Source organism: Sorex araneus, chromosome 8, assembly GCF_027595985.1.
Source record: "Sorex araneus isolate mSorAra2 chromosome 8, mSorAra2.pri, whole genome shotgun sequence".
NCBI lineage: Eukaryota > Metazoa > Chordata > Mammalia > Eulipotyphla > Soricidae > Sorex > Sorex araneus.
Window position 1 is genome coordinate 1,481,924 of NC_073309.1, and position 27,684 is coordinate 1,509,607.

Below are 27,684 nucleotides of genomic sequence, written 5' to 3' on the forward strand. Positions count from 1 at the left end.
CCCCCCCCCCCCGTCCTCCCAACTCTGAGGCTGAACCCCGCCGCGCTGGGTCCACGCGCTGTCAGGGCGGCACACTCAGGCCGTCACTTGGGACAGTTGGGACCTGCCCAGTAAGAGCCCGTCCGTACAGATGTGTAGGTAGGTGAAGGTTTCCATGGGGGAGGGGGTGATTGAGCCACATCTGGTGGTGCTCAGGGGCTTCTCCTGGCAGTGCTCATACGTGGGGCAGGGATTGGCCCCGGGTCGGCCGTGCGCAAGGCAGGGCCCTCCCCTCTGTGCTATCTCTTCGTCTAGTTTTCTCTGCGGGGCCTTCCCAGTAACGCCCAGGGCTTAGCTGCTGTAGCTCCTGCCCTGTCTCGGCCCACGACAGGCCTTTTTTGAGGCCCCTCTGTCGGCACTACACGTGAGTCACCTGTTGCAGAAATACTTTCCCGAGAGGCTGCATCCTTGTCATCGCATGCCTGCCCCTACAGGACGCCAGGCGGTGGCCCCCAGCCCCTCTTGGACACAGAACAACTCAGTCCAGGATGGATGAATGCCCATTCCCCAGTTTTTGACACAGCAGTGTCAAATCACTTCTTATTTGAGTGCTCTTCTAAAGATGGGTGGATTTTATTTTGTCCAATCCTTATGTTGTGTGAACCGCAATGCAGGCAAATATTTTGACTTTGTCTATATATTTTATTATTTATTTATTTATTTATTTATTTATTTATTTTTGCTTTTTGGGTCACAACTGGCGATGCACAGGGGCTACTCCTGGCTCTGCACTCAGGAATTACTCCTGGCGGTGCTCAGGGGACCATATGGGATGCTGGGAATCGAACCTGGGTCGACTGCGTGCAAGGCAAACGCCCTACCCGCTGTGCTATCTCTCCAGCCCCTGTCTGTATATTTGATATGCACGTGCTTTTCGTGCTTTTTCTGCACCAGCTGGGGACCACTCTCAGGGCCCCAGGTGCCTGGGCAGGCTCCAAACCAGGGCTTTCTAAAACTGAGCCTTTACCTTTCTTCTCCGGTAGAGGGCGCCAGCAGCAATGAATCAGAGAATCCTAGTCAGGGGGGCTTGCTTTTTCTGGTTTTTGGGCCATATCTGGTGGTGCTCAAGACTCTGTGCTTAGGGATCACTCCTGGCGGGGCTCGGGGCACCATGTGGGGCGCTGGGGGTTAAGCCTGGGCCAGCCACGTGCAGGACTAAGGCTTCAGCGCCGTGCTCTCAGGCCCGTGTTTGGCTTTGTGTGAGACGGTGGGTAGGCTGGGGTGTGTGTGGGTCTGGTAGAGACCACAGGGGAGGGAGGGGACTCTCAGGCTCTGGGACCCCCGGGCTCCGGGCTCCGGGACTGACACCTTCTTTGACCCTTTGGAATTTGCCTTGATCAGAGGTGTGAGGAGAGGCTTGAACCCTCTCTGCTTTCCTTGCAGGGAGGAAGGGGAAGCCAGGCGTGGGTTACCGCTAGCAACCCAAGATCCCTCTGTGTTTTGATCTGTAGTAGCACCTGCCCCTACTTTTCTGGAGAGGTGGTCCCACCCGCTCACCCAGTGATCCATCCAGGCATTGATGTTATTGATTTTCACTGAGATTTTTTATTTTATTTTATTTTTTTTATTTTTTTTTTTTAAATAATTTTATTGAATCACCATGTGGAGGGTTACATAGTTCTCAGGATTATGTCGGTTATACAATTCTCAAACACCCTTCCCTTTACCAGTGCCCATCTCCCATCACCAACCCCCCCAGTATACCTGCCACCCCCTCCCACCTCCCCAGTCCCCACCCTTGTACATGATAAGTTCCACTTCGTTTATGCCTTATCTCGATTACATTCCATGTTTCAACACACAACTCACTACCGTTGTTGGGGTTTCCCCCAAAAAAGGAAAGCAGTCCTATTGCCAAGGAGGCATTTGATAGTTCTCCACTGCTAAGAATATAGAGATATTAAGTCCCGCTGTTTGTTACATAACTTTTCTTTTTCCCCCTTGCCCCGCGCCACCGAGTTCACGCCTGTTTGGTAATCGCCACGCTGCCTGACAAGGGAAAAAAAAACCGAAAAGGATGGTTATTTCCCGTCATCGGCAGGCGTGGGGCTCTGGCTTAGTTGATAGACTAGTAGAGTTTCTGCAAGCAGTTTCTGGAACCGAAGGGCTTGCGCTGGTATCGGCTCCGGCTCGAGATTCCACCAGCGTCCCACTGTTCCATGTACATAATTTTTCCCCTTATATCCCATTCCCACGCCACCAGGTCTGTTTGCTTAATGGACATCACACTATGTTTGACACCACGCCGCGTTTCTTCCCGAGAAAGAAGGATATTTCTTCTCAGCCGGCGTGGGGATATAGCTTAGTTCAGTCTAGAGAGATGGCTACCACTTTGATTGCCTTCAATATTTCAGCAACAGACTTACTATTCTTGTTAGGATCTCCCACAAAAGTCCGACCCATTAAAAAGGGACATATTACATATTGCTGATGCTAAGATGACATTAGGTCGCGCGGCCGCAGCAGCGGCCGCGCGGTTTTGGGTTTCAGTATAAAGTCCAGGAAAAGTACAACCAGAAATATCACTACAAACTTTTACCCTTTTATGGTGCTCATAAGATGGAGAAGCCTAGAGAGAGGCTCGGCGTCTCCATTTTGCGCTCAGGAAAACCTCGGATCCTGCGCTGTGCTCAGGGGGGAGGTGTGGAGAGAGAGAGAGGTTAAAAGAATTGGGGGATGCCCGGCTCCCACTGTTTCAGCGCACCGTGGGGTCTCTGGTCCCATGCCGGAATTAGTTCAGTGGGCTGTTTGGAGTCCAAGAGCGCTTCCTTGGGCTCTTCCATCATGCTCGCTCCGCAGCAGGGTCCAAAGGGAGATTTTTTAAAATTATTTATAGGGTACTGATCCTTACCACTTGGGTTTCTAGTTGGGATTTTATTAATCCATTGATTGTGGTGCTGGGAGCTGAATCCGGGTCTCATGCAAGATAGAGATTTACACCACTAGAACTCCAGCCCCAGCCCCGGATTTAAATTCTTAAAAAAACAACTTTCTAGGGGCTGCAGAGATAGCACAGCAGGTAGGGCATTTGCCTTACACGTGGCTGACCCGGGTTCGATTCCCAGCATCCCATATGGTCCCCAGAGCACCACCAGGAGTAATTCCTGAGTGCATGAGCCAGAAGTAACCCTTGTGCATCTCTGGGTGTGATCCAAAAAGAAAAAACAACAACAACATTCTATCTTAGGACCTCTTATCGCATGTCTAATGATATTTGTATACATACTTTTATGGAATCATAAATCCAGGATGTCGTACTGTTTATCATTCTATGAGGAGAAAATCAATCTCAGGGAGCTTTTTGGGTTAGTTAGACCCAGAGTCGTCAGAGACTCTGGTGTTGTAGGAAGCTCAGGGGCCTGCCCCAGGCCCTTATGGATGGCGGGAGGAGGAAATGAAGGGTCTGCGGGTCTGCACGAGGGTGGGTGGGTCAGTTAGAGCTCTCAGGAGCTTAGAGGGGAAGATAAGACAAATAATCAGAATACAAAAGAATCAGTGACCCATCAGTAGCCCTGGAAGCCAGCTTGCATCTTCCCCACGCGGCCTCTAGAGACCCAGGCGTCTGTGTGTGGGGAGGGGGCGTCTACCGTAGTCCGACTGTGTAAAATATACATGGGTCCCCCTGCACAACTGGGGAGCCCTGGGGGTGCAGCCCGAGAAGGGCAGTGTAATAAAGGTGGGGAGAAGAGGAAGAGGAAGATGCAAGGGGAGAAGCAAAGGCGGGGTAGTCGAGAGAAGGAAGGACTTGGAGGGTGGAGAAGAGAGACACGGGGGAGGGGAGCAGAAAGGGGAAGGGGGGGAGGGGGCTAAGGAAGCGGGAGCACCCGGAGGGGGTTGGGAGTGGAGGCCGAGAGGGAGTAGAGAGAAGCCAACCCGAGGGAGGCGAGCAGGGAAGGGGCGAGAGGGGGAGGAAAGCCCCTTTCTCCAGCCCCCTCGGCCAAATTGCGCAACCCGCCCGCCTGGGGATTGGCTGCCGGCGGGAGAAGGCGCCCCGCCCCGAGTTCTGCAGACCAATGGGTGTAGGGGGCGTGGCGGCCAGAGCCGAGAACAGCCAATCGGGCGCCGGGGGCGGGGCGGCGCGGCCGGGTCCCCGCGCGCGCTCGCTGAGCCCAGGAGCAGTCGGCGCGCTCGCAGCTCGCAGCTCGCGTCCCGCATTCCGCATCCTGCATCCCGCGTCCCGCATCCCGCGTCCCGCATCCCGCACCCCGCGCCCCGCGTCCCGCGCCCCCCGCCGCCGCCCGAGCCCGCCGCGCTCGGCGCACCCCCCCGCGCTCCGCTCCCAAGCCCCGCCGGGGACACTCGGTCGCCGCGGACAGGCTGTCCCCCTGCGGCCCCGCAGCCATGGCCACCAAGATCGACAAAGAAGCCTGCCGGACGGCGTACAACCTGGTGCGCGACGACGGCTCGGACGTCATCTGGTGAGGGCCCTTCCGGGCTGTCCGGCCCGCTCCCGGGCGGGCGAGGGGCAGCGCCCGCCGGCCAGCTGCAAGCCGCGCTGATGTCTGTGTTTTCTTCCTCCCATCCAAAGGGTGACTTTTAAATACGACGGCTCCACCATCGTCCCCGGGGAGCAGGGGGCCGACTACCAGGACTTCATCCAGCAGTGCACAGGTAGGGAGACGCCTGCCGGGCGCCTGACCCTTGGGGACCTTCGTCCACTGCCCGGGAAGAGCCGTCTCCCCTGCAGCTCCGTGGCGCGGCTGCAGGTCGGGACAATCAGACTCGAGCCCTTGCAAAGCCTCTTAGTCCTTAGACTTACGAGCCACCCCAGGTGACCGCCGCAGGGTCACGGGGTCCCTATGGGCAGCCCGCGGCCAGGCGGTGTCCAGGAGGGCTCATGAGCCCCCAGGAAGCCAAGTGGGGCTTATTTCCGGAGGGACTGGGCAGACGTGGCTCTCCCTGGCCCGTGTCCGCAGCCAGTGTGGGGTCTTGGTGGGTTTTGTCTGAAGAGGGGAAAGAGGCCTGGTTTGTAGAAAGTTGTAGAACAGGCAAGACTGACCGGTGATGAGGAAGGACCCTGCCCGGCCACCGTCCGGGCTGGAGGACTCCAGGTGACCGGGGATTAGAAATGGCCCAGGTTTGGATGCCCAAGGGGGTTGCCCAGGTGTGGGAGGTGGCCGGCAGCGTGGGGGCTGTGGTCAGCGCAGGGGCACTGGCCTGGGCGGGAGAGGAGGTGTGGGTGCACCTCCCAGACCCCGTACTGAGGCCCCGGCTCAGCCTCTCAAGCTGAGATTGAAGCAGGGACCCGCCTGGTCTCTCTTGGATACTGATTCATTCAGACAAAGGCAGCGCCCCAGGGGGCCAGGGCGGGGCTGGGGGAGCAGAAACTGCCGGCCTCAGTTTCCTCCCAGCCGTCCTGGAGAATCGAGTCTGTGCCGAGTGCGCTGGACCGTGCAGTTCCAGCTCGAGGTCATTTGTGGAATAAAGAGCGTCCCAAGTCCTGCCAAGGGCCGCATGGTTCCTTCCTAGGGCGTCTGAATCAAAGGCAACCTTGCGTTCCGTTCATTAAAAAAATTGAGCCGAAGCAATAGGACAGGGCTTGCCCTGCCCCCCGCCAGCCCCGGCTCGATTCCTGGCATCCCACACGGTCCCCTGAGCACCTTAGGAGCGAGTCCCGAGTGCAGAGCCAGGAGTCAGCCCTGAGCATGGCTGGGTGTGGTCTAGAAATTTTTCAAAAAAGGAAAAGAAAAGAGCATTTAAATTTGTATCGGCCGTGATGCTGAGGGCTTTCTCCGGGCGGGACCCAGCCGAGCTGGGGGTTGAGCCTGTACTCCTGCACACGAAGCTGAGCACTGTGCCTCTGAGCCTCCCCACTGCTCCTGTACTGAGTTTAATTCAGAGTCTCTCCCGAGGTGCCCTGGGGGCAGGGGAATAGTGTTCGCCCACGGAAAGGCCTTTTCCGGAGCTGCCTCTGGATTCCCGGTGCTCGGAAAGCATTGGTCCGAAACAGCCGTGCAGAAAGTGCTCCGAGCACCCCCAGAGCCCTTCCTGGGGCGGTGGGGCAGGGTCAGACCTGGGCCCTGTCACCGCCCCCCCTGCCCTTTGGCCGGGGGCCAGCAGTGCCCTTGCAAGCTGAGGAAAGTGCAAACCCGGCCTGGCCGCTGTGTGGCCCGCGAAGATTCAGCAGGATTTTTGCCCCGTCGGCTCCCAGGGGGGCTCTGGCCCGGGCCAGCTTCCCTCCTTCCTGTGCGGCCACTTTCTTTCCTCCTGCTGGCCGCTGCCCCAGGCCGGTCAGCCTCTGAAGCTATTGTTCTCCCCCAGGGAAGGTGACCCTGGGTAGGTGCGTCCCGCAGAGATGCGCAGAGACTTCCTTCCTCGGTTCTCTGCTCCTCCCCTCCTCGGCTGGCGGTGGGTGCCTGGCAGCGGCCTGTTGGGCTGTGAATGGGCTGGGAAGCCTGCCTTCCCGCCCCGCCATCTGTCCAGACACGGCCCTGACCGGCCAACCCGGCCGGCCCCTCTGCTGGCCTCGTTCGTTCGGGATGCCCTTGTGCGTGAGGCCCAGAGAGGTTGCTCCTCCTGCCTGAGATCACACAGCCTGGGAGCAAGGGGCGCGGGCCTCTGAACAGGGAAGTGGTTTCTGTGCTCTGAGCCAGGCTGTGTGTTCGGGGCCAGCAGGTACCGGCCAGGGCCGCGGGCCTGTGGGGCCTGTGCTGTTAAGAGGGTGCTCCGCAGGCCCCATTCCAAGGTCCCCGGCTGGCCCTGGCTTCCTCCTGCCAAACCTCTCCCCAGAGGTGCGCCCTGGACTTGGAACCTGGTGCCAGGGTGCGGGTGGGGCCCCCTGAACTTCCCCCCTCCCGTCTTTCCACACCCTGATTTTTTCGAACATGGGGCAGCCCCTCTCGCACCCGCTGGCCTGCAGGCTGCTGGGGTGGCGCCCTGTGTCACGCTCAGGTCTGCGACTACGATGGGGGGGGCAGATTAACCTGAGTGGAAAGTCCCCTGTGGTTCCCCGCTGGGGAGTCCAGGCACCCACCCCACCCCCACCCCCTTATCACCTTCTCGCCCTTTTCGTGTCCCGGTCAGGCCCGCCCGGCAGTGCTGGGCCTGCTGCTGGCTCTGGCTTGGGCTCAGGGACCGAGCGGGGGCGGAGCGCCCGCCCCACCCCCGTCCTGTCACTCCAGCCCTCCTTCCCGCCCTGCCTGGGGGCAGAGAACAGACGTCAGGGTCAGCATGGACGGCCACTGAGCACCCCAACCCGGGGGCAGGGGGCCCCTTTACCGTGACCCAGGGGATGTTCTCTCACCCCCTGCCCCCCAAACCCCGATGCTGGCATCGCTCTACCCAGAGCCCCTCACGATCAGGCGTCCCTCACGTCCCAGGCCCCCCAAGCCTGCCCAGTGGCCCCCCGACACTGCGCCAGCAGCCTGGTGCTGTGGACACCCCACCCTGGGCCCTTTGGGGGTACCCCTGGGAGCGCCTCCCCCACTCGCTATCCAGGACCCCAGAACCCTCAAACTCAGGGTCCCCAGCACTTGCCATGTGACCTGCCAGGATTCCCCGTGTCTGCTGGGCGTGATCTGCTCCAGAAGCAGGAAGTCCAGTAGCCGGGCTCGCGGACAGCGGGGCCCCTGCACGCGTCCGTGGAAGTGGCTAGTCTTTTTTTTTTTCCCCCTGGGTCACACCTGGCAATGCTCAAGGGTTGCTCCTGGCTTTGCACTCAGAGATTACTCCTGGCGGTGCTTGGGGGACCATATGGGATTCTGGGAATCGAACCCGGGTCATCTGTGTGCAAGGCAAACGCCCTCCCTGCTGTGCTATCGCTCCAGCCCCCGCAGTGGCTAGTCTTCTGTCCTCTGTTCAGTGGTGACCTGCTCTGGGACTGGGACCCGGCCCGCCGCCGGCTTACACACAGGGGGACTCCGCTTCAGGGAGCCCCGAGGCCCTTTACCTCAGACGCTCGGGCGAGCGTCCCCGTGGGCATGCACTCGACCCCCGGCGCCCAGCATGAGAGCTGGGGCCTGCCCTGACCTTCAGTCAGAGGCCCGAGTCCCTCCTGTCTCGTGACTGTCTCCGCGGGTCTGCAGGGGGTGGAGGGTCACGTGACCAGGCCTCTGTGCTGGGGAATGGCACGGCACCTCCTTGGCAGAACCGACTCAGGCAGTGGCCGGGTGCGAGGTGAGGGATGATGGACTCGGCCACTGAGTGGCTCTTCTGGGCATGGTCAGGGGCCTGGGCCCGGGTAGGGAGCTGTGGCCAGGCTGGCTGATACGTGGACCCTCTGATAGCAGCATGGGGGCCTCTGCCCCTGAAGGCCCTGGCTCAGAAATCACCTGATGTCACGGACCTCCTAGTTGGCGTTTCCTGTTGGGTATTCAGGGAAGGAGGCAGGGCAGGGAAAACCAGAGTGCAGAGGCCCGAGCGATGGCCCGGTGGGGAGGGTGTTTGCCTTGCATGTGGCCAACCTGGGTTCGACCCCTGCACCCCATGTGGTCCCCCCCAGCACCCCCAGGAGTGATTCCTGAGTGCAGAGCCAGGAGGGACCCTGAGCACCACCAGGTGTGCAACAAACAACGACAAAAACAACCCCCAAAAGCCCTATCAGAGTTTAGATTTTGTTGTACCACTTAGAATTCATTCATTCATCTGCTTGCTCATTCATTCATTCATCCATTCTCTTGTCTATTTCTCTATCTACCCCTCCACCTTCCTGCCATCATCCACCCACTTACCAACATCCACCCATCTACCACCTACCCCCATCCCACCCGTCTGTCACCTCCCGTCCATCCATCCATCCACCTACCGCACATCTACCCATCTTCCCACCCTCCCGTTCCTCCACTCACCCATCATTTACCTAGCCATCCATCTGTCCCTCCGTCCATCAGCATCCATCTATCTACCCCATTCCTTCATTATCCATCCATCTACCCCTCATGTACATCCATCCACACCATCCATCATCTTCCATCCATCCACCCACCCTCCATCCATCCAGCACCCACCATCTACCCACTATCCACCCATCCCCTACCACATATCCACATCCATCTAACCATCCATCCATCCCTCCACCCAGACATCATCCATATATCCATCACTTTCATCCATCATTCATCTGCCATCCATCTGTCCTCCATATATCCCTCATCTTCCATTCATCTTTCCATCCATCCATCCATCTGGCCTGACCACGCTCCTGGTGGTACTGCCCTTTGGAATCAAAGGGAACTGGTGTCCTGCAAGCCTGAGTAATGGCCTCAGCACCAGAAAGAGGGAGCAGAGGAGTAAATCAGCTAAGCCAAATCAAAAGTCTTCTTGTAAGTGTAACATTGTTTAACTGACTCTTCACCAAGCACCCTACAGTGCTTGATTGCCAGCAGTTTTATTTTGGAAAGAACCCAGGCATCCTGGAATGAATCCAGCTGTCTGTTGGCGCCGCTTTTTGAGCCAGTTGGTTAAGCGGATCTAGTGGTGGAGCCAGGGGTGGGCGGTGTCTGGGTCTGACTTGTCGCTTTTTTTGTGTGTGTAACCTTGAGCAAGCCCCCAGGGTGTCTGTTCCCCTGCCACTGGGATGATGCCCCCCCACCCCCAAGCTCAGGACCGTGTAACCTGTCTGACGGTGGGTCTAGTCGGCGTTGGTGTTGCGAGGCTGCGTCAGACCCCTCCTGGGAAGGGAGAGTGCCTTTACGCACAGGTGAGGTCCACGCAAGCTGGTGGCAAGGTGAGGAGAAGGACCGATCTGCTCAAACCCAGCACTGCGGGCCTGGTTTGGAATATCATCCCCGTAGCGCTGCGTGGCTGGTGCTCCGGTGCGGAGAATGTTCCCGTGAGGTGCCCGTGAGCCCCGCGGCTTGCGCTCGGCATCAGCCCCGGGGAGCTGGGATCGCGCACCGCGTCCCCTGGGGGCCGGCGCTGCCCTCCTGAGACCCTGCTCCACCTCGGCCGGGTACTGGCTCCTTGCCCAGCCCGCTGGGTAGCACAGGACCCAGACCTGACCAATCAGGGCAAGCCAGTCTCTCCGTCACCGGATTGGCGCTGGGTTACGCCCACGTGACTCGAGCCGAGCCAATCAGATTTCTTCCCGAGAAATTGTTCGGGATGCTTAGAGGAGCCCTCGCGCCTGGGATGCGCCTGGGATGCGGAGGGGTGAGCCCAGGGACGCCTGGAGCCTGTGGGGCTCGTCTGCCCCTTGTGGGGAGAATCTGGCGTCTGGGAACGCAGGGACAGCGCCAGGAAGGGGGCGGGAACATGTGCGGCGTCTAGGCCCGGGCCCAGCTACCTGGAGCCTTCCCCCAAATGCTTCATTTCGCGTTGTTCTTGCAGCCAGCTTGAGTGAGTTCTCTAGCGCAGCCTTCCAAAAGAGGCCTGGCCGCAGGCCCAGCGCAGGCAGCTGGGCACCGCCTGGGAGCCGAACCCTGCAGGCAGGGCCTCCGCGAGGACACAAGCGAGCCGGCCGTGGGACTGTCCTGGGGAAGGTGGTGGTGGCCCAGCACAGGCGCAGAAGACCAGGACTGAGGGGGAGGGGAGCTGGGTTAAAGGGCTGGACTGTGCTGCCCAGGCTAGAGCCCCAGGTGCCTGCCCTGCGCTGCTGGGGGTGACGCTCCCCACGGTGGTCTCTCCAGCCTCCTCCTGCTGCGTCTGCTCCCGAGGGCGGGCCCACCAGCCCCGCGGAGGGCATTCACTGCGTTGTCTGTGTTCCTCCCTGGCGTTGGCCACTCCTCCCTAGCACACGACATCCCTTTCCTCTGCTTCTACACTGCTGCTTCCTTTTATGGTCACCATCCTCACTTCCTCCTCCCCTTTCCTCGCTTCCCCTTTTCTGTCCCGGAAGTGGTGGGGGTGGGGGGGTGGGGAGACTGTGCCCCTGAGCGTGGCCATGCCTTCTCTGGGACATTTGTGGGGCGTCTCCTGGGTACCAAGCTACCTTGCCGGATGCCAGCAGCCGGTAAACGAGGTCACTGTACCACCTCTGTTGCCCTGCCCTCATGCCCACTCCCGGCACCTTACCCAGCAGGTGCAGCCTCTGGCGCCCATTGTACCCCGCGGCTCCCTGCATGTGGCGCCAGCTCAGTGGTTCAGACGCCCGACACACGTGTGGCTCCTGTCCTTGCTGTGCCTCATTGGGGTAGCTGTGCCCACAGGGATGCCTGGAACACGGGGTGTCCCGTAGGACTGAAGAGGTGGAGCCTGGCAGGTGGAGAAGAGGGACCCCCAGGCCGTGAGGCCAAGCCTGGAATGGGGGGGGCTCTGAGCCTGCCCTGGCCACCTCGCCCCAGGCCAAGCAGCTTTCTCTGGCCCGGTGTCACCGCCACTGAGCAGCCCTTACTGGGGCCCACTGTGCCCCCACGGGCACCTGGACAGCCACTGTGGAGACGTCACCCGCCACCCCGGCCCGTGAGGCTCAGGCTCAGTGGTGAAGCCAGTGTCCAGGGGTTCACCTGCAGTGCTGGGTGCAAAACCCAGCTCGGCACTGGGGACCCCCCTTGCACAGCTCTTTAAGCACCTTCGAGTGCTGTGGCGGTTGCTGGAAACTTCTGGAGAGCAGAGTCCCCGGGTCTGCAGCTCAGCCTTCCCGGCCCAGAGTGCCCGCACCCCTTGGCCCCTGGCCCCTTCCTCCCGCTCCGAGGCGGAGGGAGGCTGTGTGTCTGTTTCTGCATCACGACCCCCATGTCCCTGTTAAGGACCCTGGGGATAACCCCGTCCCCTCCCCCCATGCGGGACCAGGGCGTCTGGCTGGACGCGGCCGAGCCCCGCAGAGTAGGACCAGGAGGCCCTCGGGGTCTCTGCTGGGCATGTCCTGCCACCTCCACACATGTCACTTCACTGACCCCCGACCCCCACGGCTGGGTGTCCCCATCGGTGGTGTCCGGCGGCCGAGCTGTGTCCTCAGCGTGCCTGCCGTCCCTCCTGCCTCTGGCCGCGCTGACCCTTACAGCCCTTCTTTGTCCGCCCTTCCCTGGCCCGGCCCGCGTCCCCCTGCCCGCCGGGTCATCCCACTGACCCGCACGACTTTTCTTCCTTTTTTGGCTCTGACTCTGCACAGCCAGAAGAGGGGCCACATTGTTCGCGCCCGCACCCGCAGGAAGTGGCTGCGGGGGGCGCCCCACCCCCACGCTGGGGGTTCAGAGGAGGGCTGCCGGGAGCCCCCGGGCCCTGCCTGACAGAGGAGGCCTGTGTGCCGCTGCCCCTCTCGAGGCAGCGACCACCTGGGCTGACAACCGCTGCCGGAGCCCCCCGCAGGCGCAGAGCGAGGGGCGCAACCAAGGGCTATGTGTGTGCATGTGTGTATGTGTGTGTATGTGTGTGCACTCGTATGTGTCTGTGTGCACGTGTGTGTATGTGCGCGTGCGTGGGGGGGTGTCACAGGGAGCACCCCAGTGGGAAGCAGCTGGCCGCAGTCTCTGAGGAGGGACGCGTGGGCAGGGCAGGTGACCCCTGCCCCCTGGGCGTGTCCGAGCACGTGGGGGCTGCTTGTCTGTTGCTGGACCAGCGCAGACAGGGGCGAGTGCTGGGACCCCAGCCTGCCTTCCTGCCAGCAGGTGGGCGGGTGGGCAGGGGGCAGCGGGGGCAGGGCCTCACCCCTGCGATGTGAGCCCCGAAGGTCTGCTGCTGTGCCAGGGGAGACACGAGCCACGGCCACGCCCTTGTGGGGGTGCAGGGACTGGGCAGAGTCGCCCTCTGACCCGCACCCCACTTGCTCCTTCATGCGCCCAGAGGCCGAGCGCCAGCCGTGCGCGTCCCCGGCGGGTGAGGGCTCTGTCCCTCCGGCCACAGGGACGCCGGCAGGACGGGCCGGCGCTGAGAGAGGGGAGCCCCGCCGGGCTGTGACCGCCAGTGTCTGTCTCCAGGTGCCCCTGGGGCCGGCAGAATGTTCTAGTGGAAACGGGGTTCCGGGTTAGGCTGTGAGTGGTTCCTTCATGTGGGAGAACAGACGGGAGCAGGACTCGGGCTGGGCCCTGGGGGTGCAGGAAGCTCAGCAGGGACGCCCTGAGCCTGGGGGGCGGGGGATCAGTGTCCCCAGCCAGGGGCCCTCCTAGGTGGCCTGTGGGTTTTCTGTGGCCCCTCTGTGGCTAGTGCTAGCTCTGCCTGTGTCTGGGGGGCTCACCTCCGGCCCCGCCCTCCACAGTGCCCCCTGGAGCCGTCCCCCGCGTCTTCCAGCCGTCACCCGAGACTCTGGAAGGGGGGACGCCACCTCGGGCACCTGGGGGGCCAGAGAGGAGCACCAGGATCCCGCTGCCCCTCGACGTGTGGGCGAGTTTGGGGGCTGTGAGGCATGAGGTCACCCCAGAAGTGTGGGCTGGAGGGGGCCTCAGGGCAGGTGCCCTGACCCGGCCCGGGGCGGGACTCTATCCCTCTGGCTTCCTTTTAAGGAAGTAAAAGTCACCCGCCGCCTTCTGCTGCCGCCTTCTGCCGCCTCCTGTCCCACCCCCTCCCCCCAGCCAGGAAGGACGGTGTCAAAGGGCACGGCTCGCCCACCCGCTGTGGCAGGATCGGCTGGCCAGGGCTGTGGTCACCACTGCTCTCCCTTCCTTTCGTGTCTAAGAAGTTTTGTTTGTTTGTTTGTGTTCTGGGGCCACACCCGGCAGTGCTCAGGGCTTACTCCTGGCCCTGTGCTCAGGGGTCCCTCCTGGTGGGCTCAGGAGACCACGTGTGGGGCCTGGGACCAGAGCCACAGGTGGCCACGTGCAAGGCCAGTGCCCTCCCCGCTGGATGGTCTCTCCGGCCCCAGTTTCTAAGAATTTTTCTTTTTTTTCTTTTTGGGTCACACCTGGCAATGCTCAGGGGTCACTCCTGGCTCTGCACTCAGGAATTACCCCTGGCAGTGCTCAGGGGACCCTACGAGATGCTGGGAATCGAACCCTGGTCGGCCGTGTGCAAATGCCTTCCCCGCTGTGCTCTCGCTCCAGCCCCTCTAAGAATGTTTGAGAGGGACACAGGGATGGTTCTTGTTTCCATCAAGAGTCGCTCTGAGAAGGTGCCCTGCCGGGAGGGGCTCTGGGTGGACCTGCAGCCCTCGCCCCTGCCCTGCTGGTGTCCCCACGCCCTCCCGCTGTCCTGCCCGGGCCAGTGCGGGGAGTCAGGCAGCAGCGTCCTACTGAGCCCTCCCAGAGGCCTGTGGCTCCGTGCCCGACGCTGGCGGGCACTGCCGCCCCCCCCCCAAGTGGGGCAGGTGTGGGAGGGGCTCGAGTGTACGCTCAGCGGCCCCGAGGACACGCACCCAGGTTTGGGGGTGCTGAGAGGCGAGCCCTGTGCTCTGGCCCATGCCCTCGCCCTCCCGGGTCTGCCCTGAGCCAGGAGTGTGCTGCCCGGCCCACTGTCTGTCGCTGTCCGGGGGGACAGGGCTGGGGGGCAGTGTCCCTGCAGCCTCGGGACTCGCTTTTCTAAGGCCCCCGCCCCCGGCTGGTTCCACGGCCCCCAAGGACCCTCCTTTGAGGACCAGCCCCAGCTCAGCGGGTCCCAGAGGCCCCCGACAGGCGCCGGGGAGCGGTTCTTGCGGCTGGGCAGTGAGGCGGGGGTCCAGGGGAGGCCCAGCTGGTCAGGAGGCCGAGGTGGGTCAGGGGTTACCCTCGAACAGTGCTAAGAGCTGCCCACCCCCAGGCTGGAGCCCTAGAACCATACGGAAGGACACGGCTTCTCCTGGCCGCAGGGCCAGGGACTGCTAGTGGCAGGGAGGGGAGCCCGCAGGGAGGGGAGACCCTGGGGAGGGGAGACCCGGGGAGGGGAGACCCCTGGGAGGGGAGACCCCAGGGAGGGAGACCCCTGGGAGGGGAGACCCCGGGGAGGGAGACCCCGGGGAGGGGAGACCCCGGGGAGGGGAGACGCGGGGCTGAGAACCCGGAAGTGTGTGCTGAGCCGGGGAAGGTGACTCGGGACCCTGCCTGGAGAGGGCACGGAGAGGGTGGCACGGCTGGCCTACCAGGCGCCCGCCCCCAGCCCCACTCCCTGGGGGCGCCCAGCACCAGGCACCACCCACCCGTGGTGCCATCGCTCTTGCCCGGATTTTGCCGAGGTCCTTGGGGTCTTGGGATCCCGCCCCCAGTGTCACCGGCTCAGCAGGGTCAGCTCCACCCCACGGCGGGCAAGGGGGTCACTTCCTCTGCACCCCACTGTGTGGCCTCCCGCGCCCAGCAGAGGATGGGTGGACGGCTGCGGAGAGGGGAATGTGCCTCCTAAAGACCGGGGTGAGGGGGGCGCTTCCCCTGAACCCCGGCCTGGGGGCACCCGGGGGTCCCCCTGCACCGCCAGGAGTGAGTCCGGGCGCAGAGCCCGCAGCACCCCAGCGCCGGACCCTCGGCGCGGCCCAGATCGGGGCCTGGGCAGGGGGCGGGGGCGGGAGTGCGGGGTCTCACGGCCGCCCCTCCCGCAGACGACATCCGGCTCTTCGCCTTCGTGCGCTTCACCACGGGCGACGCCATGAGCAAGCGCTCCAAGTTCGCGCTCATCACCTGGATCGGCGAGGGCGTCGGCGGGCTGCAGCGCGCCAAGACGGGCACCGACAAGAGCCTGGTCAAGGAGGTGGTGCAGGTAGGGCCGGGCCCCCGGGACGCGCCCCCCGCCACTGTGCGCCCCCTCCCCCGGCACTGTGCGCCCCCGCCCCGCGCCCCCGCCACTGTGCGCCCCCCCCGCCCCACGCCCCCCGCCACTGTGCGCCCCCCGCCACTGTGCGCCCCCGCCACTGTCCGCGCGCCCCGCGTCCGCCCCCGCCACTATGCGTCCCCCCTGCCACTGTGCGCCCCCGCCCCGCGCCCCCCGCCACTGTGCGCTCCCCCCGCCCCGCGCCCCCGCCACTGTGCGCCCCCGCCACTGTCCGCCCTTGCCACTGTCGGCCCTCCCCGCCACTGTCCGCCCCCGCCCCGCGTCCGCCCGCCCCGTGTCCACGCCGGCTGTGCGTTCTCGTGGGGGGTCTCGGGAGCACGAGGCAAGTCTCATTCCAAGGGAGCTTGCCCGAGCTCCCGAAGGGGAAGTGCGGCTTTGCCCGCCTGGGTGTGTCCGGCCCGGCCAGAGCGGTGTCCGCCCGCTGGAGACTTGGCCCCGCTCGGTCTGGATTCCCAAGTCCAGGAGGCGCCCACTTCGTGCCAATCATGCCCCCCAGGGTCCTGATTGGCTCGGTGTTGGGTCACGTGCCGTGGGAGGCGGGGCCTCGTGATTGGCGACTCTGTAGGCAAAACTGGCACACCCACGCTGGCGCCTTCAGGGCGTGTCCTGGAGGGGGCGGCTGGGGTTAGGGGGTTTGGGCCAGTGCGGTTTCTGCTTTTGGGTCACTCCCGGCTCTGTGCTCAGGGCGCATTCCCGGCTCAGTGCTCAGGGCTGACTCCCGACTCTGTGCTCAGGGCTGACTCCCGGCTCTGTGCTCAGGGTGCATTCCCAGCTCAGTGCTCAGGGCTGACTCCCGGCAGTGCTCAGGGGGCCTATGGGGTGCGGGGATGCCCCGGGCTGGCCGTGTGCCCGGCAGATGCCTTCCCTCTGTCCTGTCGCCCCCGCCCCTGGCCAGTGCTCTGACCATCCCCTCTGCTTTTAACGGCGGCTGGCGTAGTCGTGAGGATTCGGGTCATCCTGCCGCGGTCAGCGATGCCCGGGAGGGCGCCCGGGTCTGGGGCCGGCCTGCGCCCTGCGCGCGTCCCCTGGGGTCCCGGAGAAGGTGCCCGGGGCGGGCGGGGCCGGCTCCCCCGGGGCCGCAGTCCCCGGAGCCTCCTGGCGTGTTTCCGCGGAGGGAGGCCGCACGGGGCCGCGCTGACACCGCCCGCCTGGCCTGGAGGGACAGTGTGGTGCAGTGGTCTGCCCCCAGCCCAGCCCGCCCTTCCCGTGTGCCCTCCCTGTCGCTCCCCCTCTCTGGGCCTCCGGAGGGCTCCGTGAGCACGAACAGGGGGCACCGGAGCCTCCGCCTCTCGGGCTGCGGAGGAGGAGGGCCGGACCCGGGGGCAGCTTCTCGCTCCGCCTTTCCCTCGGGTTTGAGCTGAAGGGCCGCCCCTGCGGTCGGCCCCCGCCCCCCCCCCCCCCCCGCTGCTGGGTGCCCCCTCCCCGGCCGCGCCCTCCCAGCTAGGGGTCCCCGCGCCCACGTGGGTCCGAGGTGCCCTGCAGGTGGCCCGGGGAGCGCCCGCTGCAGCCGTGTGACCTCAGGCAGCTCCCGGGGCGCAGGTGGGGTGCAGAGGGCATTGGCATGGGCGGGGCGGGGCCTCTGCCCCACCAAGTCTGCCGGGCTGCTGCCAAGGGCAAACACCCGGCCCTTTGTCCGGGCCCCGGGTGCGGGAGCAGGATCTGCGCCCGGGACCTTCCGCCCAGCTCTTACGTCATGGGCGGTGCCCGAGGGAGGCTCTGGCCGGGGCTCGGCCGACCCCCCAGCCCAGGGGCTGCTCCTGCTTGGCCTTAAAGGCTGGGGCGGCCCCTCCCCTGTGCCCGAGGGGCCCTGTCCAGGCCCAGGTGGCCCCGCCCCCCGCCCCAGGCCTTTGGGCCCCCCCCAACCAGGACAAACATCCACCCTGAGGTCGCGGGCCTCCCGGGAACTTGATAAACTTGGCTCTGGAGGCGGCACGAGCGCGGGCAGGAAGCTCGCGGCGGCCACTGGCTGGGGCTCCGGCCCTCCTGGTCACGGGACTTTGTGTTTTAGACCCTGGACATTGTTGCTCCCTGTGCACCCGGGTTCGATCCCTGCCAGGACTGACCCTGGGCCCAGAGCAGGAGTAAAACCCTGAGCACAGCCGGGTGTGGCCCCCAAACAGTAATAACAAACCCACAGAACTGGCCACGTCCAGTGGGGAGGACTCGGGCTTGGGAATGAGTCTGGCTGCCCTTCCAGCTCCAGCGTTTCCTGCTTGGGGACGGTGGGCCGGGGGCCTTATCTCTGGCCTCTGTTCTCGCCTGCAAATAAGGTCAAATTTCACAGCGCTGTTGGAAGGGCTGAAGAAAAGCAACGCGGGGAAAGGTTTTTCGAGTTGGTGGGAGGTGAACTCCTGTTCATCCTTCAAAGCCCCAGCACTTGACCCACTTTCTGGCACTTCAGTTCGAATAGATTTTTTTCTGTGTCTACTACGGTGGAGATAAAGTGAACTGTGGCTTTGTGGCCGGTGAAGTGTCCTCCCCAGTGTGCCTGTGTGTCTGGAGGCTTCATTCATGACAGAATTGGCGGGAGGGGAGTGTGGGCTGGAGCAGCCGCAGTGCTCGACCTCGGTGCTCCCTCCCGCAGCACCCAGGGAGGTGGCGCACCTGGGGACGTGGCCCTGCTGACCTGCCTCCCGCTCACGCTTGCAGACCGGCTGCGAGTTCGTGTGTTGCAACTTCTCCAAAGTTCTGTCGAGTTACTTTAGGGGAAAAATACCCTGATTTGGGTGTGGCTGAGTGAGAAGAGAAGTTAGGCATTAAAAAAACCCTTATTTTTCCTGCTCTTGAGAATTTATTGTAAAGAAATAATCCCAAATAAGGACAAAACCATTTTTTTCTCCAGCTCCCGTCATGATCTGAGGACAGAGGCGTGACCCCGCGTGGGGCCGGGTGAAACTGGAAACGCGGTCAGACAGCTCAGCTCTGGCCGGGCTGGGGGGTGGCCCAGACCCTGGGGGTCCCGCCCAGGGTGCTCAGGGGCCCGTGGGGTGTCGGCCCCCCCTGCTGTCTCTTCACCCCCCCACAAATAATCATTTTCCGTTAGAAACTCGCCCTTCCAAGGGATGGGATGGGCTCCTGAGCAGGGCCTGGGTCCTGGGCCCCCCCCCGCACCGTACCTGGCCAACCAGGCCTCACGGCACAGTGCTCAGCCCTCACCCGCCAGTCAGGCGCAGGGTCTGTGCACAAGTCACCTATTGGGGTTGGACCCCCCGGACAGCCCCTGTGCCTGGGGGCGCCTCGACCTGGCTCTGCTTTGCTGTCCCCTCTGCTGACGGCTCGGCCCGGCCCGCCAGGAGAACGTGCCCTGTGGGTAAGGGGCACCTCGCTGGGCATTTCAGGCCGGCCTTTGAAGGGCTCTGGAACAGTGTAGGCGGGCAGGTGGGGGGTCCCGGCGGGCGCGGGGGGGGTGCATTGTCGCCGCCCCAGCCTGGGTGCCCGCCCCCGCTCTCCGGGGTCCTGGCTTTATGCTCCGTCCTCCCGGGCGGGCAGCTGTGTTGTGTGGCCCGCGGGAGCCCCCGCCCCTGCCCCCGCAGAGAACATGGGGGTGGGGCCCCACTGAATGAGAACGCGCGGCAGGGTGCAGTGCCCGTGTCTGTCCCGACAAGACGCAGTGCCCGTGTCTGTCCCGGCAGGACGCAGCTGCCCGTGTCCCGGCAGGACGCGGTGCCTGTGACAGGACGCAGTGCCCGTGTCTGTCCCGACAGGACGCAGTGCCCGTGTCTGTCCCGGCAGGACGCAGTGCCCGTGTCTGTCCCGACAGGACGCAGCTGCCCGTGTCCCGGCAGGACGCGGTGTCCGTGACGGGACGCAGTGCCCGTGTTGCACTCTGCGAGGACTGCGGCCCGAGTCGAGTCTCCCGAGCCCTTTTCCGAGGTCCCCGCAGGTCCCCTCGAGTGGGACTGCCCGTGTTCCAGAGATGTGGGGGCCCCACTGGGTGGGTGGGCCGGGCGGGGGAGCCTCTGTGTAGCCCCTCACGCGGCTGGCGGTGCTCAGGGCCCCTGCGGGGGGTTGCCCGGCCAGCGCTGAGGGGACTGGCGTGGAATGGGGGTATCGGGGGGGCATGTCTGTCGGGGCCGCAGGGGCCTGCGGGGACCCCTGCCCACTGGCCGCGCACTGCTGATGCCACAGACCCGCGACTGCGGCCATGCTCCCGATCTGGGCCGGGGCGGGCACCGCTCTGCCCAGGCGCGCCCAAGTCTGTCCCCAGCCCGCGCCCAGCTGTCCCCGGGCAGCAGACCCCCACTGCCCCTGTGCTCCCGTGCTGCAGACAAGCAGTGAGTGAGGGGCAGGGCCGTCCCAACCTGGGGCACTGGCCATGCCCACACGGCCCTAGGCCTGACCACTGCCCCACACTGCCCTGGTGTGGCCTGGGAATAAGAGTGGGAAGGGGGGTCAGAGCGCTAGCCCAGCGGGGGAGGGCGTTTGCCTTGCATGTGGCCGACCCGGGTTTGATTCCCAGCATCCCCTATGTCCCCGAGCACTGCCAGGAGTGATTCCTGGTGCAGAGTCAGGAGTCACCTCTGTGCATCGCCGGGAGTGACCCCCCCCAAAAAAAAAAAGAAAAGTGGGAAGGACAAGCAAAGGGCAGAGAAGCAGAGCGGGAGGCCCCGGGCTGTTTCTGAGACCCCTTCCGCCGTGGACGGGAAGGTGACCCAGGAGCCTTTAAGGCCCGGCCGGGGCTGACGGGGCCCATCCCCGGGTCCCACCAGCAGTGGCCCCTGAGCACGGAGCCAGGAGTCAGCCCCGAGCACCCCTGGGTGTGTGTGGGCTGCAGCCAGGAGGAGCCGTGCTGGGTGGGTGAGGCGGGCGGCCTGGCGGGGCAGAGGAAGCTGCGAGCGGGCCCGAGTGGGCCTGAGCCCGGACAAAGCGGCCTGTGGGGTTGGTGAGCTGCCTGCGGCCTCCTCCCTGGCAGTGGCAGAAACGGGTGTGAGCGCCCCCTCCCCCCTCCCGCCCCTCCTGCCCCCTCCAGCCCCCTCCCACCCCTCCCCTGGGGCTGGCCGCCAGGGATTCAGTGCTCTTAGGCCCATGCCAGACCTTTCTAGAAGCACAGGTGGTCGGGCCCTTTGCCGTGGCTGAGTTGGCCCCGGGCCGGGATGGTCTGGGGCAGGGGTGGCCCCGGTGGGCTGACCGCCCAGTCCAGGAGAGACGCGCGCCCAGGGCCTGCTGGAGGCCGCTGTGTGTCCCGGGAGGCTCGCTGGCCCTCTCTGGGCCTGTCTCGAGGCAGGCCTGCGCTTCAGAGCTGCTCCTTTGGCGCCCTCAGCCTGGGCCCCCCGGGAGCTGGAAGTCGCCCCCACAAGGCCACAGCCGGGGGGACGGCTCTCACCTCCCCGCTTTGGGGAGCACAAGGGGGTCAGTGGGGTCTGGGCGCTGCTGGGGGTGGGACCAGCATGACCCCGGTTCCCAGAAGCCTCGCACCCGCCTCCCTGCAGAGCCCGGTGCCCCCGCCCCTCCCTCCTCCCAGTGGCCCTGCTGGTCCCTGCACGTGACTGCCGGGTGCGGGTCACCTGTGGCCTCCTCGGTGGGGCTGGGTCTCTCAGCGGGTGGCGGTGCTGGTGGTGTAGGACCTGTCCACGCCCAGGGCGGCCCTGAGGGAGGGGGCAGCAGGGGGGGCCCTGAGCCACTGGCCTTGTAGAGCCTCGGGGCTTCCCCTCGCCGCTTCCTGCCGGCCTCAGGGTTGAGAAAAAGGTGAATGTGAGTGAAAGTCAGTTCTCCTTTCTGCGACGGCACAGCGGGGAGGGCATTCGCCTTCACGCGGCCGACCCGGGTTCGATTCCCAGCATCCCATAGGGTCCCCCGAGCACTGCCAGGAGTGATTCCTGAGTGCAGAGTCTCTCTCTCTCTCTCCCTCCCTCCCCCTCCATTTTTTGTGGGGCTCGGGGCTACACCCAGCGGTGCGTGGGGCCTGGGAGCTGTGCAGTGCTGTGTCAGCCCCCCCCCCCCGTGAGCTGTGTCCCGGCCTGGGGGTCCCCCTTTGCCAGCCCCCGCGGGTCCCAGCAGCTGGCGGCTCCGGCTCCCTCCATCCCAGCGTTCTCTCTCGCTCCTTCCGGTCTCAGCCACGGCGACACCCTGGCCTTGCCGCGGGCTGGTCGGTGAAAGGCCGGGGCACGGCTGCACGAGAGCCGGGCGGCGGGGCCGGACGCCCCTGAGGCGCCTGCCGAGCCCAGCACGGCCCCGTGGGCGGACAGGCCCTGGTGTGCACCACAAGCCGGGGAAGGGACAGCCCCCTGCAGGGGCCGCGGTGCCTCCCCGGGCCGGCCCCCAGCAAGCAGGGATGCTCGCGCCGCCCGCCCTCGAGAATATTTTTTTGGGGGGTCACACCGGCAATGCAGAGGGGTCACTCCCGGCTCTGCACTCAGGAATCACCCCTGGCAGTGCTCAGGGGACCCTATGGGATGCTGGGAATCGAACCCGGGTTGGCCGCGTGCAAGGCAAACGCCCTACCTGCTGTGCTGTCACTCCAGCCCCTCTCGAATATTTTAAAGTTAAAACAGTTTTATTGAGGGAATGACCCAAATTCGAAAGAGAACGTGGGAGTGTCCAGAGAGCAAGGGGTGCGGCGAAGGGTTCGAGTGTCCCACCAGCCGGCAGGTGCGGCCAGCACAGAGGGGCCTCGGGCCGGGCGTCCGCCCGTCCTTCCTTGGGTGGCCCACGGTCACGGGGCTCGGCCTCACGGCCACTCCGCCCCGGAGTGTTCCCGGGACGGCCACATTCTCGCTTTCTCGCCTTCCTTGCCGCGGTGGCCACTCCCTCTGGCCCTCACGGACGCCCTTGACCGCCCTGAGGAGCTGCTCGCCTGTTTGTTGCTGTGTGCCAGGTGCCAGGCCCTGGCGGGGACGGGCCGCGCGCGCACACGCGCGCGCGCGCGTGTGTGTGTGTGTGTGTGTGTGTGTGTGTCCGTCCCGCCCTGCCTCACGTGGCAGCTGGTTGTGCAGCCCCCTCCCCCCGCGTGAGGGTCAAATTCGCTGCCAGTTGGTGACCCCGACCTGGGCCTCCCCTGGGGGTCCCTGAGCCCTGGGGACTGAGGCACAGCTCAGGCCAACCCCCTCTCCTCTGAGTGTTTGTGGCAGCCTGATGTTAACCCTTTCCCAGCCTGTCTGCACCCAGCCCCGTTATCTGCCCGACAGGAGGGCTGAATGCAGGAAACTGAGGCACAGGGGGTGGGGGGGTGGCATGTGAGGCGGAGTCCAGTCTGACACCAGGGTGCTTCTCAGGGCCCTCGGCTCCACCCCTGGCGCCCCTGACGCCCCCGACCTCTGTTCCCGCAGAACTTCGCCAAGGAGTTTGTCATCAGTGACCGGAAGGAGCTGGAGGAAGCGGCCATCAGGGACGAGCTCAAGAAGGCGGGCGGCGCCAACTACGATGCGCAGACGGAGTAGCCCGGCCCGGACGGCGCCCGCCCCGCGAGCAGCTTCCCCCCTCCTCCCGCTCCCCGTCCTGTCCTCGAGGGCCTGCTGGGCGCCAGAGCTGGGACCCCCTCCCGGGACCCCCTCCGCCCCTAGCCTCCCCAACACCCACCCGGCCCCAAGCTTTGGGCCCGCGCGGCAGCTGGAGCACGCCCGCCCCGTCATCAGGCCCGGCCCGGGAAGATCCCCCTCGCCCCCCGCCCCCGCCCAGAGCCGCCTGAGCCCCGGCCCGCCCGCGGGGTTCAGCGGAGGCGGCTCAGGCCTGGCTCGGAAATTTGCCTTAAACTCGCTGGGCAGCGCAGGGTCCCCCGAGGGCCGGGACGGGGCTGCCCCGAGGGGAGGCTGTCGTGGGACCCCCGAGCCGCCCGCCCGATCCTCAGGTTCGAGTTCCTTCTTGGGAGGGAGACGAAACGGTTTCATTCGAGCAGCTTCCCGGACCCTTTCTCCGTCCCTCCCTCAGGGCCCCGGGCTGTCGGGCTGGGAGCATCTGTCAGTTTACAGAAATAAACGGTCTGTGTTTTTCAGAGGACGCCGCTGTCTGCTGGGTGGGCAGCTGGGTGGGCGGCCCTAGGGGCCCGGGTCTGCCCCGCAGGACGCAGCTGTGACTCGCCGGGCGGGGAGTGGGCCTTGGCGTAGCCTCAGCCCCCTGCTCTCCTGGGGACAGCGGGAAGCGCCTTCTCGGCCACCCGGCCGCTGAGGGTGGTGTGGGCCCGAGGCCCAGGCAGCACTGGGGGCAGGGGCCGGGGGGGAGGTGCCGGCCAGCTCGGCTCTGGGCTCTGGGCTGCAGAGGTGAGGGGTGGCGGCAGCCCTCTGCCCTCGGCCGAGTGCCCCCGGGCCTCCTTTTTGGGTCCCGGGTGGCGCCCCTCGCCTCTGTCCCGGCTGCCAGCCCTGAGAAGGACAGGGAGAGCCGAGAGGGGGCTGGCGTGGGGCGAGGGGAGGCGCCTGCTGGGCCGGGGCCACCTCTGGGGCCCGGTGACTCCGGCCCACCCCCGAGGGGCCGTGACCCCCTGCTCTGTGCCGGCTTCTGTGGCTCAGCCAGGGCTGGGCCGGGGGGGCAGGACGGCGTGTGGCTGTGTGGGCAGGGGTGGGGTCGCCCCCTCCTCTCACGAGGTCCGAGCCAGGGCTTGAGCCCAACCACCTCTGCATGAGCCCCTGGGAACGAATGAATCCACAGGAATGAATGAATGAATGAGCCCACGGAATGCAGGAGCAGTGCAGGCCTCGGGCACCCACCGGTCAGCGTCTGTCCGGCTCTCCAGGGGTCCCGGCCTGTCCTGCGGGGCTCCCCCTCCGTCCTGCCTTGGAGGCCTCGGACCACCTGGCGTTCGGGACAGGAGAGTCCGGGCCTGTGTGACTCCACCCGCATGTGGGGGCCGGGAGGGTCCTGCTGATACCAACAGGCGCAGGAGGGCAGCTGTGGGGTCTTCGGGCAGGGGCAGGGGCGGGGGCGTGCAGAGTCCCCCAGGCAGGGGCGGGGACTAAGGCACGATGACCCCGGGGACTCGGGCAGGCCAGGCTGGGGGTGGCCCAGCGGCTGGGGCAGAGCAGTGAGGCCCCGGGACAAAGCCCAGCTCGACTTTGGGAGAGGGGTGGGCTGAGCCCCCCGGCCTTCAGGGCGGGAGGGGGACCCTGCCCTCTCTCGGGAACTGGAGTCCCAAGGCGTGGCCCGTGGGAACAGAGACCTTCCTGCCCCCGCCGGGCCCCCTGGACGGTGGCTGAAGGCTCAGTTCCTGCAGAGGTGCGGCCGGGCGGGCAGACGGGACAGCAGGGAGGGGGCCTTGCACAAGCCCCAGCCAGGTTGGCACCCGGCCCCATCTAGGGTCCCCGAGCCTCCAGGGGTCACCAACCGCGTGCAGCTGGCGTCCCGGGGAAGCAAACGCGGGTCTGAGCAACGGACAGGGTGTGTGCAGACCCCCGCGCCCCGTCTCCAGAGCCGAGCACAGGGGGGCTCACTGCCCAGGCCCCCACCCCTCGCTGGCCTTCGGGAAGAGACGCCCCACAGGTGGGTCTTGCTTTGCGGGCAGGGCTGGGCCCGACCCCGCCCGGCCACGCCCAGCACCGGGTCTGTACGGACAGGCGCCTTGTGGGCTTGTGGCATGAGGGGGCTGCAGGGGCCCCGCCACACGCGGCGAGCCCACTGTGCTTGCTGAAACGGGCTCCCAGCGTTCTCAAACCCCCAGCAGCCCCAGGCCCACCACAAGGGCCCTCACTGGGGGTCCCATCCCCCACCCACATCACCAGGGGCCAGTTCCAGGCCTGGCCCCGGCCCGACTCTGAAGCAGCCACCCTGGGCTGGAAGCTGCACCCACCGTGGGGTGCAGACCCCCAGGACTGGCGATAGCTGTTTCCTCCCTTCTTGGAGAACAAGCAGGTTCCCCCGCGGCGGGGGAAGGCGCCATCTCGGCCATGTTCCCTGACAGGGAGCCACAGCACCGCGGAGGGCACCTGCCTTGGGCCTTCCTGGGTGGACCCCTGCACCCTGGGTGGACCGGAAAGGATCCGGCCCCAGCCCCCCCCTGCTCAGAGCCGGGAGCTGTCCCCTGTCCGTGAGTCTGCCGGGCCTCAGGGCGGCGGCAAGGCCGGGACACCCTCCCCGTAGGGCTCCGCACAGGCAGCTCAGCTGCCCCCTCAGCACTGGGGACCCCCAGCGTCTAAGGAGGGAAGAGTTCCCCTAAGCCCACCCACGGCCAAGGGCCAAGCCCGCGGGGAGGCCAGGCCGAGTCCGGGGGGCGCGGACGGTCCCCAGCCCCCGCTGGCCCGCCCCTGCCCCCATATTTGTTGAGTGAATAAAGAGAATCTTCAAGGCCCCGAGGGTGGGCGGGACCCTGGCGACAGGAGCTGAGCCCAGATGCCGGTTGCCATGGCAACCGGGATGGTATCCTGGCTGGCTTTGGGGAAATCAGAGTCTTCCCCCAGGAAGCAGAGGACCCCGCGGGTGGGAGGGGCCCCACTTCCCACCTGCTCCCCGCAGCGCGGGCGGGCCCCCAGGGCACTCTGGGCCCCAGGAGGGGCACCTGGGCCAGGAGCCCGTCTGTCCTCGCGCGGGGCAGGCTCCCTACCTGCGAGGGGCACGGGAAGGGAAGGCCCTGAGGTCCAAGGGGCTGAGCTGACGTCAGTCCCCTGCGTCCCCCCCACCCAGCAGAGCTGCCGGCCGGCGTCCCAGGGACAGGTCAGGGCCGGGGGCAGGCGCCAGATGGGCGTCGGTCTGTCTCCCTGGGGGAGGAGCCTCTGGCTGGGGCTTGTGGTTTGCCCTCGGGGACCTGCGTGGGGGGGTGGGTCGCGGTGTGAGGCCCTTCCCGCAGCCCCGCCTTTGCCGAGCTCCCTCGCACCTGTCCCGGCAAACCTGTGTGTGGGCTCACGCGACACGCGACACGCAGCTCGCAACACTCTCGCACCCACACTCCGGGGCCGCCGTGGGCCTCGCCGTGGCGTTTGCTTGCTGTGCCCCGCGGGTGGGCGGCTGAGCAGGTGCTGCCCGCTGTCCCCGCCTTCCTCGGGCCCCTGGGCTCGGCCCAGGAGCCTCCAGGCTCCGCACACGAGGTCACCCGTGGGCTGTCGGCAGGACCCTCCTCCCGCCCCATGGCTGTCGAGCTGCAAGGGTGGGCCGGGCCCCAGCTAGATGCAGCCGCCCTCTGGACAATTCTAGAACGTTCTCTTCTGCCAGTGGCTGTTTCTGTGGCCCTGCCGAGTCTGTCCCCTGGGCCCTGAGCCCTGGCTGGTGGATCCTCCCCAGCGGAGTCTGGGCTGGGGGCTCTGGCGGGGCCTGGGGGGAGACCAGGGCTGGAGGGGGGTCTCGGGCCTCGCTGGCTGCAGGGCTGCAGGTCACGTCGGGCCTGTGTGTGCCCGAGCCCGGGCCCAGCAGGTGTCCCCAAACGGAACCAGAAAACGCCCCGCCCCAGGTGCGGTGGGCTCAGGAGAGGGTCGGGGGCAGCCCCACCCCCTCTGCGGGCCCTGCCCTGCCCCGCCCCGCCCGGCTGTTCAGCCCAGTCTCCGCTGCAAGGCCCCCCAGACCTGTCCACGGGGCAGTCACAAAGCCCAGAGGAGCCGTGGGACCCCACAGTGGCAAACCACTCTGGGCCCTGGGGGGGCACTGAGTCCCCAGGCCCCTCCGTGACGGGCACTTTGTTCCTTGGCACCTTGGGAATTGCCTTGGGGGACTCAGGGCCCTGCCTGAGTGCGAGTGAGGCCCCGGGGCCCAGAGGGGCCCCCACACCTGCACCGCCAGGGGCCCCGGGAGAAGGTCCAGCCAAGGCCCCCAGCTGGCGTGGGCTGGCGTTCTGGCCGGGGCAGCTGGGGCACCTGGGCTGCCCTCTGTCCTGGCCGAGACCCCGGGAACAGGTTTCTCCCCAAGGCCGGGGTGGGTCTGGGTCTAACGCTGGGCTGAACCGCAGAACTCTGACCGCAACGCCAGAGCCTGGAGCCCGAGGCTCCCAGCTCTGCCTGGGACGCCCCTGCGGGCCGTGGGGGTCTGAGGTGACACTCAGCCCCTCAGCTTTTTTTTTTTCTTTTTTTGGGTCACACCCGGCGATGCTCAGGGGTCACTCCTGGCTCTGCACTCAGGAATCACCCCTGGCGGTGCTCAGGGCACCATATGGGATGCTGGGAATCGAACCCGGGTCGGCCCCGTGCAAGGCAAACGCCCTCCCCGCTGTGCTATTGCTCCAGACCCGCCCCCTATTTTAGAGTTCTCATTCTGTCTGCA

The 27,684-nt window shown here is 65.7% G+C and overlaps 1 protein-coding gene across 1 annotated transcript; it reads left to right on the top strand.

Moving 5' to 3' along the window:
• Window positions 1-4,132: 4,132 nt before the first annotated feature.
• On the top strand, window positions 4,133-23,506 carry COTL1 (coactosin like F-actin binding protein 1). Its single transcript, XM_004600500.2, has 4 exons — window positions 4,133-4,457; window positions 4,568-4,650; window positions 15,350-15,507; window positions 22,845-23,506. The coding sequence occupies exons 1-4, from the start codon at window positions 4,381-4,383 to the stop codon at window positions 22,953-22,955; spliced, it is 429 nt and encodes a 142-aa protein (XP_004600557.1). The 5' UTR covers window positions 4,133-4,380; the 3' UTR covers window positions 22,956-23,506.
• The last annotated feature ends 4,178 nt before the right edge of the window (window positions 23,507-27,684 follow it).

What these genes read in the sequence shown, in the direction of transcription:
- COTL1 (XM_004600500.2), top strand. Translation starts at nt 4,381, where the DNA reads ATGGCCACCAAGATCGACAAAGAAGCCTGCCGGACGGCGTACAACCTG. An exon ending in CTTCATCCAGCAGTGCACAG is followed by an intron (nt 4,651 to 15,349) that starts GTAGGGAGACGC and finishes CCCCTCCCGCAG; the next exon opens with ACGACATCCGGCTCTTCGCC. An exon ending in TGGTCAAGGAGGTGGTGCAG is followed by an intron (nt 15,508 to 22,844) that starts GTAGGGCCGGGC and finishes CTGTTCCCGCAG; the next exon opens with AACTTCGCCAAGGAGTTTGT.